Source organism: Actinia tenebrosa, unplaced genomic scaffold (assembly GCF_029948245.1).
Source record: "Actinia tenebrosa isolate PJP-AT-01 unplaced genomic scaffold, QUT_ActTen_1.0 PGA_scaffold10__47_contigs__length_13832649, whole genome shotgun sequence".
NCBI classification, from domain to species: domain Eukaryota; kingdom Metazoa; phylum Cnidaria; class Anthozoa; order Actiniaria; family Actiniidae; genus Actinia; species Actinia tenebrosa.
In genome coordinates, this window is record NW_028292570.1 from 1,563,747 (window position 1) to 1,579,769 (window position 16,023).

At 40.8% G+C, this 16,023-nt stretch overlaps 2 protein-coding genes across 3 annotated transcripts in view; one reads left to right on the plus strand and one right to left on the minus strand.

Moving 5' to 3' along the window:
* LOC116305586 (uncharacterized) overlaps nucleotides 1-6,666 on the plus strand; it is a 44,383-nt gene extending 37,717 nt beyond the window's left edge. For both annotated transcript variants that reach the window (XM_031715525.2, XM_031715526.2), the window contains exon 7: nucleotides 1,306-6,666. In XM_031715525.2, the coding sequence (XP_031571385.1) occupies nucleotides 1,306-1,584 (279 nt within the window). In that variant the 3' untranslated portion in view covers nucleotides 1,585-6,666. The remainder of the gene's footprint in view (nucleotides 1-1,305) is intronic.
* LOC148912709 (uncharacterized) lies at nucleotides 3,981-4,685 on the minus strand. The gene has a single exon (XM_089026820.1). The coding sequence runs from the start codon at nucleotides 4,683-4,685 to the stop codon at nucleotides 3,981-3,983; it is 705 nt and encodes a 234-aa protein (XP_088882946.1).
* Nucleotides 6,667-16,023: the final 9,357 nt, after the last annotated feature.

A 16,023-nucleotide genomic window follows, 5' to 3' on the forward strand; every position in this document is an offset into this window, starting at 1 on the left:
TACAATTGGCCTAACTTTCTTATTTTCTTATATTGTCTCAAATATCGCCAAGGACAATCCCCAGAGAATATTTTCTTCTAGAAGGCTTGAACAAATTTTCAAATGACAGATATCCCTGTTTTCTTTGGTTACTTGGAACTCAGAAATTTACTTTAAAACAACAATTACAAAATCGACAATTTTCATTCGTGCTAGCTAGCGGTAATAGAATCGCTATAGAATTATTGAATGTTTTGACGTTTGATTGTTCATATCAGAAGTGGTCTTTCACTTCCGTTAAATTCATCTTCAATCGTAATTGGTTACTTTTTGACCGCTAGAGTTTCTATGACGCATATCTAATTAGGAGGCGTTTTTGAAAATAACAAAGGCTGCTGGCAGGCGTTCCCATCTCCTCCTTCCCGCCCCTCCCCCTTCGTTTATTTTTTACCCGCGTTTAAATTTTCGCTAGTTCCAAATTTTCAAAGTTTCCCCAAAACCCCGATTTTTCCCCAAACACACAAGTACTCCTGCTAATGGCAAGCTATGGTTTACACGGTTTAGAAGACTGTAGACACCTTTGTTGTCGAATATAGACCACTTGTATTGATTTCCTAGAGGAATTGTTCTGGGGGAACAAAACAATAGGGCGTATTTTCTTATGCAAAAAATCCATTGTTTTGTCCCCCAGAACAATTCCTCAAGGGGTCTATAAACGTGCAGTCGCATAGCAACATGGCGATAAGATCTAACAGTGTCAGCTTGATAATATCGTTGTCTGGAAAAAACAAACTGTAATCATAAAGACTGTGTTTTATAGGGTTTCTAATCTGCTTTCCTGTTGTATTTGGGTCATACTTTACTATTTTTCTATATTTTTTGGTGACACAAATCACTAATGCGCGAAAAAAATGTATTACAATCTCTTGTTTATCATTTAGTTTTGCCAATCTGAACAACCGAAGAATATTCAAACTTGTCGCTAATCTAGTGTCTAAATACTCAAACACTATTGGATAGTTTGTAGAAAATTTGTCGAGGTAGCCTTGGTTGAAGTCGTTGCACTGTAAAAACAAATTTTCAATTCGACAATTTATAAACTTAAAAAAACAAAACAGTTCAATTTAATGTGTTTTTTTTTTGCCTCTCTATTAAATCAATCGTAGATTAGGTTAGCATTATTTACAATAGGTCGTAGGTGTCATCCGTTGTGTATCGCGCGGGCACAAAATTCTGATCATAGTGGCCATGATGACTTAGAGAATTTGGATCATTGGTATTTAAACAACTAACATATTTGGTAAGCTTTAAACATTTTTTCTTCAGGTTGCACCAGCAGAAATAGAAGCAATCTTGTTGACTCATCCTAAGATTAAAGATGCAGCTGTTATTGGAGTGCCCAACGAAGAAGCTGGCGAACTGCCAAAGGCGTTTGTTGTGAGAAGTGAAGGTATAACTAAACAAGACATTTTACATTTTGTGGCGGTTAAAGTTGCCCCTTATAAAAGGCTAAGAGGTGGAATCGAGTTTGTAGAAAGCATCCCAAAGAATGTTACCGGAAAAATCTTGAGACGTGCACTGGTAGCATTTAAACACAAATTATAGCTTTAGCGATATCTACTGGGTGACAGTGTTGGTTCTGTGAAAGATCGGTCATGAGAGTTGCCATGAAAAACAATTTTTCCTGCAAATGTCAGATTTGCTTAAACTGTTTGAGAAAGCAATTTTTTTTCAACGGATTAGCCTATGAAAACTTTCTTCAGTGGCACCTGATTAATCGGGAATGCGTGAAAAACCTTAACTTTCAAATTTAATCTTAGTGTTATATCTTACGTTTACTTTTTACTAACATTAATTAAGAAACAATCCAAATTTTAATTTTAAGATAAAGAAGATGTGTATGATAAGGGTCTAGGCTGCTGATATTATACGATTATTGGATGAGGTTGAGCATGTTATAGTAACTTATCAAGGCCAAGGACGTGTTATCTGCCGAAGCCGTAGGCTGATAATTGAAAAATTAAACGAGCCTTACCTGTAAGGTGAAGTTTGATTGTGATTCTACCAAATCCAGGGTGACGCGCTGAGGGTTAACATGAGATGCACACGTGCTGCCGTGGATGCTCAGAGTTTTAAATGTTGTGGACACGATATAGAGAAAAAAACGGGTAAAAAGCACGGGTGGGAAAGCAGAATAACTGTAAGGGAGGGCATGTTAACCCTCAGCGCGTCACCCTGGATTTGGTAGAATCACAATCAAACTTCACCTTACAGGTAAGGCTCGTTTAATTTTTCAATTCTACCAAATCACGGTGACGTCACTTCCGGTTAACATGAGCCTTTAAAGCAATTATTGTGGACACAACCACTATTGACAAACAAAACAAAACTTTATTATGACAATAACAATTTATCTTAATACCGCTGCAGCAAAATCAGTAAGCACAGGTTTATTATAGAATGTCTGGAAAGTTGAAACTTGAGACCATCCTATGTGCTTCAATATTTCATCAGTTGGAATCATCTGGCTTGCTTTGGATGTAGCAGCTGCTCTGGTGCTGTGAGCCTTGAACTTTGTTGTATCAACACCACTTGCTTGGAGGACAGTTTTAATCCATCGACCTATAGTACTAGTACTAACCGGTCGATAAGGCTTCACGTAGGATATGAGCAGTCGTGAATTGCCTTCATTACGTACACTCTTTGTCACTTCAAGATAGTGTCGAAGAGTGGAATAAACACAGAGTTCCTGTTTAATGTACTTCTTAACAATAAACGATGCAAAAATCTTTCCCGGTCTGTCTTGCTTGACATGATCCCGTATGTAGAACAAATAACAATCCGCATTCTCTTTCATATTATCAATATCGAGAAATGATAATGTCTGACATCTTTGTCCAGATGTGAGTGCTAGCAAAATAACTAATTTGAATGTTAGTTCCTTTAATGAAAGTTTCTCCAACGGCGACATCCCAAGTCTCCTGATAACGAGGAGTAGGTTTGACAAAATTAAACACTCCCTTCAAATAGCGTACAACAAAGGGGTGATCAGTAATTGTGTAGTGAGTACCAGGAAATTCAAAACCCATTAAATAGTTCGACAAAGCCGAACGTGCTGTATTAATTGTGGAATAGGATAGCTCTTTGATGTGTAAACTGTGCAGAAACTCTAACACATCATTGATATTTGGGCGCAATGAATCAACTTTCCTCTGTAGACAAAATCCACCCCACCTCCTGATGTGAACCTCATATTGCTTCTGTGTACTTGGCCTCCATGAGGACATGAGGACATTGGTAATGTCCTCAGAAATGTTGCATTCAATGAACTGTTGCCTGATACCTTGCATGCCATGAGTTGCAGTTTGCGGCTCAGCGGATGAACATCTCAGTGAACTGGATGGCAAAGCACTTTCCTGGTGACAAGGAACATTCTGGGCCGATGGATCAGGAGACTTAGAAGCCTTGTAAACCAAGCTTGTGTGGTCCACAGAGGTACTATGATGGTCACTGTTGCTTGTTCCAAAAATATTTTTTGGAGACATCTACTGATTAAACAGAATGGTGGAAACATATAACTGTTAGAGAACTGGGACCAATTCACAGTGAAAGCATCGACATAGGTTGCACAGGGATCTTGTTTCCAAGAAACATAGGTATTCGTTTGATGGTTGATTCGACTGGCAAACAGATCAATCTCAGGGACCCCATACAACCCACAGATTCTGTCAAATAGAATAGGATTCAGCTGCCATTCTATCCCATCCTCAAAATGGCGCGACAGTGAGTCTGCAATGGCATTCAGCTGCCCCGGCTGATGAGCCGCTGAGAGCCAGAGGTGCCGACTGATGGCCCATAACCAAATGTCCTTAGCAATCTGAGTGCATTCCTTACTCTTACAACCTCCCATAGCATTAATATAGGACACTGTGGTAGTATTGTCAGATAAGATCCTAATGTGTTGGTTGGATACTGATTCAAAAAGGGACATGAGCCCCAGTTTAACTGCGAGCATCTCCAGGACATTGATATGATATTTCCTCTCCCACTTGGGACCATAGACCTTGGGTTTGACTTTGGGAAGTCCAAGCACCCCAACCCACAGAAGATGCGTCAGACGTAAGAATCATGGTTGGGATACCATGCACAATGTTTCTCCTTGCAGCAGGGAGGGAACTGACCCACCATTCTAATTCTTGGAGACTTTCCCTGGAAAGGGACATTTTCTCATCAAAATCCCCTTGGGTAGCTTTTATGGACACATCTTTGTCCCATTCTAAATTTCTATAATACAGCGGGCCAAACTCCACCCCAGAAAATGTTGATACCAAAGTTCCTATCAATGATGCAACTTCTCGAATGGTATATGCCTGTCCACATAAATACTTCTGACACATAAGGACAATTTTCTCAATCTTCCTTGGGGTCAAACAAACCGTCATGGTGTCAGAATTTAACACGAAACCCAAAAGCTCTAATGACTGTGTAGGATTGAATATAGACTTGGTTGGGTGAATGACAAAACCTAGACGAGTAAACAGCTGAGCTGCATGTATGGTAGCCTCACGACAGGCATCTTCAGTATCGTCCGTGAAGAAAGAGTCATCAAGATATCCCAGGCAATTATGTCCATATTGAGTTCGTAAAGTGGAAAAAACAAGTTTGAGGACCTTCGTAAAAATACGTGGACTACTTGTCAACCCCATTGGTAGGGCCCGAAATCGAAACAGGTATCCCCTCCATGCAAACTTGAGAAACATTCTATAGGCAGGAGATATTGGTATGGATATTGTTATGGTAAGTCACTGATTGGTTAAGGGACTTTAAATTGAAAATCATTCTGTAGACCCCAGGTTCCTTCTTAGGTATTAGAAATATAGGTGAAATAATCTCCCCACGTTCTGACTGACACCGTTCAATAATTTGCTTTTCCAAAAAGGTGTCAATCTCTCTATCAACAGCTTGTTGTTCTGTCAATGTGAATTTGAATTCTGGGTGTAAGGAACTTGAAGAGCCATTTGATGGCATAGGAATGCAATCAAACTCAAGTTCACAATTAGACACACATTGTAAGACAAAGGGGTCCAAGGTAATTGTTTTCCATTCCTCTAAACAGTGTTGTAATTGGCCAGCTCTAAATGGTGTCTCTGACCCAATAATAGCATGAATTTGAGTTATGTAACTAACCTGAGCTCTGGAAATTATTGATGAGACTCTTTGTCGGTCTGAGTGCGTAGTCTGGCTCCTCCCCTCCTGCGATAGGAGCTTCTCTCTCCTAAAAAAGACCTTGAGCCATAAGCTCTGCCATCTCTTGAAGATGAAGAGGATCTTTGCCGGCTTTGGCTGTTGTAGGGGTGTTAACCTTTACGACTGCCTCTCTTGGATGACATTTTCTTTGAAAGCTTGTTTGCCTTATTTACCTCGTCAATTTCTTTTCCAATGTCATCCCCAAACAGCTGATCTGTAATCGGCGTAGTAGGGTTGCAAAGCGAAGCAAACTGCGAATTCAATTCAGGCCTTAAGGACTCCCGCCGGCGAAGGTTCAGTTCTCGATTACCTGCCAAGGCAAGGACTAAAGAGTGTGCAAGAACAGACTTCATCTCTCCTGTTGCCTTCTCGCAGGCAGACATCATGGCATACACGGCAGTAATAAAATACTGTTGAGACTTTTGAAAAGCCCTATCTGTGGCTTTGGTATTCTGGCTTAACTGATTCCAAACAGCTCTATTGACTTTGGGTGAGACCAGCAATTTGCAATTTTCTGGTCGAAGATATTTTGACATCAAATCGTCGAGTTTTGACTTGGGTAGCTTTTCTTTAACCAGTTCCTCCACCATGGTGGCTAATTTAGAATCAACGGCTGGTCCAGTCTTATCTGATGTAGAGAATTCATCTGCAAGATTGTCGAAACCAGAAGTGGTATTACCCACATAATCGTCGAGAAGGTTATTGACTTGTGACGAATCCCTGTCCTTTTCTCCTGAGGAAACGCTGTGTTCAGAATCTGAGTCGTCAACAGGTCCAAGCTGCTCCTGAATCTGATTAGTGATCTCCTGTTTGAATGTGTTGAACATTCCCAACATCTCATCTTTCCAAGATGGCGGAGGTGAACCCCTCGTGTCGTCCGCCATGAAATAAATTTACTGGAAAATAAACCAGTAGGGAGCAACCATTAGTTTATTCCAGCAAAATAATGAATATTTCGCAGAACTATGGTTGGAACTCGGGAAACTATGACTCTCTTTCCCAAAAACCGCCTAGGATGCATAAATTTCGGCGGTGTAAGTGAGGCATGAAGCACTCGACTTACAATCAGATTCGCTTGGACGGAGTTTGCATCATAAATATGACTTGAAAAATCTAAAACGAAAGAAGATAAAAGAAGATAAAGTAAAAATATCCCAAATTAAACTTCTTACCTAATGAATGAAGTGAAAAATATTATCGATAAAGTCTCCACAACTTCGAAGGATTCGAAGAGATCCGAACTCCACGGCTAAGCTTTGTGTACTGAGCATCCACGGCAGCACGTGTGCATCTCATGTTAACCGGAAGTGACGTCACCGTGATTTGGTAGAATTTACGATATCATGCGCAAAATTAAAAAAAAAATGTTTTATTATACATTTGTTAAACTAATAATAAAGTTTTAATTCTGCTTTCAAATAAATAGCAAACACATTTCAATCTCTATTGTGTCTTTGAATGAACTTGACATGATAAATGTAATTTCTGCACGAAAACCTACAGACATTATATTTATCATTTCGTTTTCACACGATATCATGGATTGGCTGTAGGCTCTCAAATGAGAAGCGACATATTGAGTAAAATTAAATGTTTAATAAGCAGCTTATTATGTAATATTCATCGACTTAGAAAGCTTAGAAATTTGAATAAATATCGAGTCCATTTTTGTAGTTTTTCCCGGCTGACTTTTGTTGCTTTAACCGAAAATTGGACAAATTACGCAATAGTACCCAGAGGTCTTCACAACCTTACCCAAAAATACTCTTGCGGGCTTCTGCTATTGATGGTTTTCAACCATTCCCAAGAGAATTAAATAACAAAAGACACGGAAGCCATGTTGGAGGATATAACAAAAGAATTCATTCAGAATTCTTTTGTTAAGTTCCTCCAACATGGCCGCCGTGAAAACCATCAATAGGGTTTTTATGAACAGTCCGAGAGCCGGTTGTCCAATACTGTCGAATTGTTACGGATCGCCGGTGTGGGCTACGATTCGTAAAATTCATTGATATGCATAAAACATACATATTATTCGTGTTTATTTAAAGTTTCATGTTAGCACTGTTTAAAATGCTTATGGTAATCCAGTTTTTAAAATGTTTATGGTCACCCTGTGGTAGTTCCAAAAATCCCCATTCTATAGTACTTTCGTGGATGGAGGTGCATCTAATTATCATTTGCTACAGTTTGTACGATCCGTGCATCTAGTTTTCGATTGGTAGTAATGTGAAAGTACCATCTCTACGTCCGGTGCCACCGGTGCGGACCGGTGCTCTCCCCCCAGACCCCCTCCGGGCCGGTAGAAGGAACGTTGGTATGCATCATAGCATATTTATATTTAGCAGGGCCCAGTTTTTAGAAGGTTGAGGGGTTGGTATGAGTCACATCTATTTTTAGATGGGTAGATTGCACCACCATGACGCGATAAAGAGGTTTTTCGAATTTTTTTCAAAAATCTTTTTATTATTATTCATGAAACACTCAATATAAAGTAGAAATATAAAGATAATTTACAACTCCTTTCAATATTTAACTAAGTAAATTTTTCAATTGTCAGTAGATCATTGCTAAAGTAAACTTGTCAGTTGAAACAATTGAGGACTCATCAAAAAACTTTTGCATAATTATGGAGCTAGTCAAGCGAATCACCTACTTGAAATCGAAACTACTTTAAATTTAGCTTAACATTACAAAGTTACTGGTTAGAACTTTTCCCACTCGGGTAATAAAACAAAATATTCAGTTCCGTTCCATTTGTGGTTTCCCTCGTCATCCATTTCTTCGCTCTCCTGTTGTGGTACAATAAGTTTCACGTTCTTTAATTTTAACGAGATCTGGTTAATCGAAAGGCAGTCATTACAGTAATAAAACATTTTCTTTGTGTTTGTAGATTCTCAGGGAACACTCTCGTAGAAATGTCACACTGAACCACCTAATTTAGTTGAGTAGAGTGACATTCATGCCAGTGACATGTGGGGCACTGTAATGTATTCATTGATTGACACATTTATGATTAGCATAACCACGTGTGTATGTACCCAAGGAACCCAAGCCAATAAACAGAGAGTACAAAACATGGTGTCAGATTAAAGGGATAAAATCCTGCCAAAAGTCCTACAAAACCTAGAAATGGCTGAAGGATACGGACGAGGATACTCCTGGCCAGTCTTGGACTGGAAAGCAAGCGATTTACCAAAAGAATGGGAACGTTTCTACCAACACTGTGAATTCGTCTTCGGAGGACCACTCGCTAAGTGTACAGAAAATGAAAAGATTTGTAATCTGATGAACTTCGTCGGTGACAAGGGCTGAGAAATGTATCTTTGTTTTGAGTGGGGAACAGTTAAGATTGGAGATGAGGAAGTCAGCGAGAAAAAAAGTGCTAGAAAAGGTCGCAGAAAAATTCAAAATACAAATCGAGTCAAAGAAAAATCCCATCATGGCGGCGGTACTCTTTGATAGACGACGACAACAGGTCGGTGAGTCGTTTGATGATTTTGTCACAGATCTTAAACTACTCTCAAGAGGTCTAGCATTAAGTGAATCAGATAAACTGATTCGCAATGCTATAGTTTGCAAATCTAGAGATGAAAGAGTCAGACAGAGATGTTTGGAGAAAGGAGCAGAGTTAACGCTAGACAGAGCAATAGAGATGGGTCGAAGATTGTGTGAAGCGACGCAAGATGGTTTGAAGATAATTGACGGCGAAGACGCCAAAATAACCGTGAACAAAATCGCGCATAAATCTAGTGGAAAAAGCAAACAAAAGATAAAGCGGAAAGCAAAGCCACCGAAGAAAGTGTATGAGAATCCGCCAAGTAGAAAAGAAACATGTCGCCGGTGTGGCTATGAAGCTCATGAACAAGGCCAAAAATGTCCAGCCAAGAGTGAAAAATGTAATGTCTGCCACAAAATTGGTCATTTTGCACGCGTGTGTCGAAAACGTAGAGAAGTCAGTAGGATAAACGAAGTCAGCGAAGAAAGTAGTAGTGATGAAGATATGAAGCTACTCGAAGTTCTAAGCGTGAACACAAAGAACGCCAAAGATAATGAATGGTGGGAGACAGTGGAGATAGGCACCTCAAAAGTTGAATGTCAGCTGGATACAGGAGCAAAAGTGTGTGTGGTGAATTTGACGCAATTATACGACATAGAGCCAAATGCTGAGATAACGCCAACCAAGAAAAAACTAGTATCGTACAGTTGTCACACCATCACTCCTCATGGTTATTCATGTCTAGAAGTACGCCACAGGAATACCAAATGTCGGTTAAAGTTTTACATCGTAGACAACAGTCATAAGCCAATTCTGTCTGCAGAAGCGTGTAAAGTCCTTGGACTAATCGAGAGAATTCACTCCATTGACAAAGAAGTCACGGAAACTCTAAAGGAATTCCCAGCCTTAGTCGAAGCCACGGGAGCACTCCCAGGCATCTATACTCTCAAGATTGACCCAACAATAAAACCAGTAGTCCACGCCCCAAGAAGACAGCCTGCTGCTCTATTACCAAAAATAAAAAAGAAACTGGAATAGATGGAGTCCCAAGGTCATCTTGTCCGAGTCACAGAGCCCACAGACTGGGTGAACTCGATGGTTGTATCAACTCGTGGAGATAAAGTAAGAATATGTCTCGACCCGACGGACCTAAACAAGGCGATAAAAAGGGAGCATTACCCCCTCCCAACAATAGAGGAAGTAGTCGCCAAATGCCCAGACGGAAAACTCTTCTCAGTCTTGGACGCAGAGAGTGGATATCTACAGATACAACTAGACTACGAGTCAAGTCTCCTGACTACGATGAACACACCCCTCGGTCGCTACCGATGGACAAAATTACCGTTTGGCATTAAGAGCGCCCCAGAGATTTTCCAAAGAATAATGTATGAGATGTTAGGAGGCATTGAGTACGCCAACGCAGTCATGGACGACATTCTGGTAAGCGGAAGAAACAGAGAACATCACGATAAAGTACTACGCCAGGTCCTAGAGCGTGCCCAAGCTTACAACCTACAGCTCAACCTTGACAAGATGAAGATACGCAAGACGGAAGTATCATACGTTGGACACGTCGTCACAGCAGAGGGACTGAAACCCGATCCGGAAAAAGTGAAGGCAGTTCTCGAAATGCCACCCCCAGACTCGAAAAAAGCAGTACGTAGATTTCTTGGCTTTGTCCAGTACTTATCCAAGTTTCTCCTAATGCTAGCAGAAGTAGAAGAACCCCTGAGAGAGCTTACGCACAACGATGTACAGTTCCACTGGGACAAGCCTCAGCAAGAAGCATTTCAAAAACTCAAAGAATTGTGCTGCAAAACCCCAGTACTCGCATACTACGACGTCAGGAAGAAAACAGCGATCCAGTGCGACGCAAGCAAAGCTGCTGTTGGTGCTGTTCTGTTGCAAGATGGAAAGCCAATAGCCTATGCTTCGCGTAAGCTACGACCTTCAGAGTGCAACTGGGCGCCAATAGAAAAGGAAATGCTCGCTATAGTCTAACGTACAGAGAAATTCGGAGAATATATTCTTGGCAAGGAAACACTATTGAAAACAGATCACAAGCCCTTAGAGATCATTTACCATAAGCCACTACTTTCTGCAACGCTAAGACTACAAACAATGTTACTGAAAGTCAAGGGATATGATCTCAAAGTAGAGTATATCCCAGGAAAGAAACAACTGTTAGCCGACACCCTGAGCAGAGCAGGTATTGAAGAAACTCCCAAGCAAGAAGAAGAGGAAGAATTTCAAGTTAACACGATAGACAAAATGTCAGTTTCTAAGCCAAAGTACACAGAGTTCCAACAGAAGACAGCCAACGAACTTAATGAACTCTATTCAGTGATACTGACAGGATGGCCAGACAGCAAAGAGGAAGTACCTCACAATGTTAGACCGTTTTGGAACGTAAGAGATAAACTGGTGGTACTCGATGGAATAGTCTACCGAGGTATGAGAATTGTAGTACCCCAGACAATGAGAGCATCAATGTTAGACGTTATACATAACACTCATCTAGGAGTAGTCAAGTCTAAACAAAGAGCAGGGGAAACACTATACTGGCCTGGTATGAGTGCGCAAATAGAAGATAAGATAGCCAACTGCAGCATCTGTCAAGCATACGCGACAGCTCAACCGAAAGAGCCCATGATAGCAACAAAGCCCCCAGACCTTCCATGGATGCAAGTAGCCTCAGACATTTTCTACTTCGAAGGACACAACTACATACTAACAGTCGACTATTATTCCAAGTATATAGAGGTAACCAAACTAACAGACGTGACCACGTCACAGACAATCGAAGCTTTGAAAGCACACTTTGCTGCCCACGGAATACCTGAGAAGTTAATAACAGACAATGGAACACAATACTCAAGCTCACAGTTCACACAGTTTGCCAAGGAGTATGGTTTTGAACATGTAACAAGCAGCCCTCGTTACCCCAGTTCCAATGGTGAAGCTGAAGCCGCGGTGAATACTGTGAAGAGGATGTGGACCAAATGCAAAGACAAGCAACTAGCCCTTCTGAACTACAGAGCTACCCCTCTACCAGGTATCGAACTTTCACCATCACAGTTACTGATGTCACGCAGGTTACGGACGACATTGCCAACAGCTCGAAACCTATAAATCCCAACCTCCTACAACATTACAGAAGTAAAGAGAGTGATGAGACGCTTTAAAGAAAATCAAAAGTTGAATCACGATCGACGTGCAGCGAATGAACTGACGCCGCTAATCAAAGGGGATACTGTTAGGGTAAAGCCAAATCCAGGATCGAAAGAATGGAAAGAAGCCACAGTAATCGGACGGCACGACACTCCAAGATCCTACATCGTCGACACCGGAGAAAGAAGAATAAGACGAAACAGAGTTGCATTACGGAAGACAGCCCCAGCAATTAACCCCAGCCAAGCCCCGCAGACACAACACTTGTTTGATGATGAACTACCAAGTCTCAAGTCTGAAGTGCCAGCTACTACCTCTAAGAACACAAAACGTCAACAGGAAACAGCTACCCCAAGGACATCGAATAAAGATCCAGAAGCAGCTACACCTCCAAGCTGCACCACTGAAAGCAAGACATATACTACGCGAAGTGGAAGAGCCGTGAAGAAACCTATCAGATTCGGATTCCCGTGAAGTGAACAAACATTGAACTTTGTCATGAACAAACGTTGATATTTATAAGTTGAATTTCACTTGTTGTTTTCAGTAGATAAGAAAGGGGATGTAATGTATTTATTGATTGACACATTTATGATTAGCATAACCATGTGTGTATGTACCCAAGGAACCCAAGCCAGTAAACAGAGAGTACAAAACAGGCACCGTAATACAGATATCTTGGAAAACTGTCGGGGTTCTTGACAAACGTGACACTAGCTCTTTGTTCTTATTCATCGTAATTCGATTCCTCATCCATGCTTTGTTCTTCCTGTGATTCCTCCCTTTCATCATCACTGCTCTGTTCTTTCTCTTTGTTCTTCATACTGTTCATGATTATGAGATGGATCATCACTTGACTGACTTTTAGTTTCACTGCTGCTATCATCCGTTCTTCGTCTTCTGGTTGCGTAGCAACGAGATCTACCAACATTTTTTGATTGTCGATAAGATTTTTGTTCAGTGATGCCCAGTTCTACCAATCCATTGATGAAACCTCTGGGTGTTCTGACATTTGGGTTGTAAGGTAGTAAAGCGTATTCAATGAGTTCCTTCATGCTGGTGACTGGAGTTCTTTGCTGATGATGTCATTTCTCCAGGCGAAGTCCAATATAAAATGTCCTTAGTGGAGAATTACCAATATACCGATATACCAATAACGGACCCAGGGCGCCCATCAGGGTGATGCAATATCTTCAACGAATCCTCCGCCCTTTTAGGCCAAGATTATTTCCTTTGTTTTCAAAGGCTCTGATGAACCAGCTAACGCCCGAATATCACCGGCATGAGATATTAAATCTTTCTTTTTGAAAGTAAGGAAGTGGAATAACTCCTTTCAATAGATTATGGCAGACCTCACACATTACATGAACTTGTTCCGGAGTGGCAGTTGTAAGCAAAACATTCTTCTGAGGCAACGGACCAAAAGATGTAAATAGCCAAAATTATCACGAAGCAATTGAGTCATGTTTTCTCTCCAAAATCCTGCTTTAAATGAATGTTGTTCAGAGGGACTTTAATTTATCAATAATTACTCGACCCAAGCAAAAGGAGCCGAGCTGAGCCAAAGGAGCCGAGCCTAGCCGAGCCTAGCCGAGCCAAAGAAGTCGAGCCGAGTCGAGCCGGGCCAAAGGAGCCGAGCCGAGCCGAGCCAAAATTCATGCATAAACTGGTGGGTAGTTAAATAGCCCAGTTTAGAATGTTCTTTCTCTTTCTCAAAAAAAATTGAAATGTGTTGGTTGTGTTCTGTATGTGGGAATCAGTACAACATGTATGGTTTCACTTAAGCCGTGTCCACAAAGTCCATGGTCAACACTGAAACTACTCCTGCGTCAGGAAAATGGGTAGCAAGTCAGCAATGAATCAATCCCCCAACCCACAGATAGAAAATGCTGAAAACGATTATTTACAGCCGTCGTAGCAGGGAAGACAGGATCCGGAAAAACAGATTGGGTTCAGAACTTGCTGAAACATGCAACTCAAGTCATCAGTCCGCCACCACAGAGAATTGTATGGAGTTATACTCAGTCGGTAGCAACCTGCTTACGAGCACATGTTGAAAACCATTCCAGGAATCGAGCTTGTGTAAGGCATACCGCACAACCTGGATGAAGATTCGTACCTTAACCCTCAAATCAATACTGATTTTGTGATTGACGATCAAATGACTGAGACGTCCAATGCCAAAAGAATTCTAAATTTGTTTACTAAAGGATCTCATCATCGAAACCTTATGCAAGGTTTTCTAATGCAACATCTTTACTTTCAAGGAAACATTATGCGCACCTTGAGTCTGAATGCCTCGTACCTCATTTTGTTAACAAATCCAAGAGACAAACTGCAAATGATGAACTTTGGAAAACAGATGTACCCAGAACTATGAAAAACAGAACAATTTATTCAAAAATATGAGGCCGCCGTCCAACGACCTTATGACTATCTTTTTGTGGATCTCATACCCAATACTCCAGAGGAGTGTAGACTTGGGACCAACCTTCTCCCTAATGAGACAATTTTCCAGTCGGACCCTACAACAGTATAACAGTATGGGGGACAATCAGACGTCATGCAGTCTATTGCCAACTATTCCGAACATCAAAGTTGTTTACAGAATCACCTCTATTAAAAACGGAGCAGAGTTTAGAGGAGCCGATGACTAGCATTCTAAAGGCACCTAGTGTCCCTGCGGAACTAAAAATAAAAGAATATTCACAACTCTACAATCGATATATCGATCTGCAGCAGAAGCTTCAAGTAAGTAGTTTACCAAACAAACCAAGACTGGAAATGGTGCAAGCACCACCATCAGCTAGTCCTAGTCTTCTCACTAATATTACGACTCTAAAAAACGTTCCATCATCAAGACTCACCAGTGACAGTGGCTACGCGACGCCTCAAACTAAAACGACTCCCTTTCTAGTGCGCCTAACCGCAAAAATTAGAACCCCTCCTTTTGAACCCAGCAGAGTTAAACCATCGAACTCGACCTAGGTTGTCTCCACTCCATTGAAAACCACAACTAAAATATGCTACTTAGTTAAATGATGAAACGAGTTTTAAGTATCTTTATATTTCTACTTTATATTGAGCGTTTCATGCATAATAAAAAAATTGGGGAAAAAAAACCAGTAAGTCAACAAACAACGACATCTGAAAATTTATTCAACTTTAATGATTGATTAGAAATGAAAAGTCGGATCCAAGATAAACATTGTGTGTTGTTGGAAACAATAGCCAACACGTGCCTCATATTAGAGAACGCGAGCCACAAGCACACCTCATAAAATTCGAAAAACTTTTTTATTGCGTCGATGTGGTGCAATCTACCCATCTAAAAATAGATATGACTCATAACACCCTCTCCACTTCCTAAAAACTGGGCCCGACTAAATATAAAATATGATGCATACCAACGTTCCTTCTACCGGCCCGGAGGGGTTATAGGGGGAGAGCACCGGTCCGCACCGGTGGTACCGGGCGTAGAACTGGTAATTTCATACTACTATTGGTACCGTTCGCGAAAACAGTCTGTCGTGACCTGTAACTTAGCTAAAAAGTTAAGAAGTTACTCGTAAAATTTTGCTGAAGTGTCCGCCATCTTTTATTCCTAGGAATCAACACAATACAATATACAGTATGTGAGAAACTAGTTCGATTGCATATTTGCATACATTATGATAATTAGAATAGACACGATATCACACAGTCAAAGTGTGCTTTACTGGGTTCCTCACCATTCTTGCAATCCGTACCATTCGTGCATCTAATTACCGTACGTAAAGACAGCTAAACTGTGCTTTACTTGGGTCTTCACCATGCGTACGATACGTACGATCCTTGCATCTTATCTGGCGCTTCATTGTGAATCTTAGATTCGAAATCTTGCACTATTTACTCTTGTCAGAGAGTTAAGGTTATATTAAGTGGAGCAAAAAACGAAGAGACCAAGAAGTATAAACACCAGTTTCAAAACATTTCTGCACGAATTTGCATAAAAAATTCCCCAACTTTGCCATGTAAAAAGAAATAATTTTCAGAGGGAATAAATTCATTTCTTAGGACTTCAGCAGTCAGATTTGTTTGGGCGAACTGATCTTGTTAGTTGATCGCTATGAGAAGGAAGAACTTCT

Coding starts and splice junctions, on each gene's coding strand:
- LOC148912709 (XM_089026820.1), bottom strand. CDS start 4,685: ATGGGGTTGACAAGTAGTCCACGTATTTTTACGAAGGTCCTCAAACTT.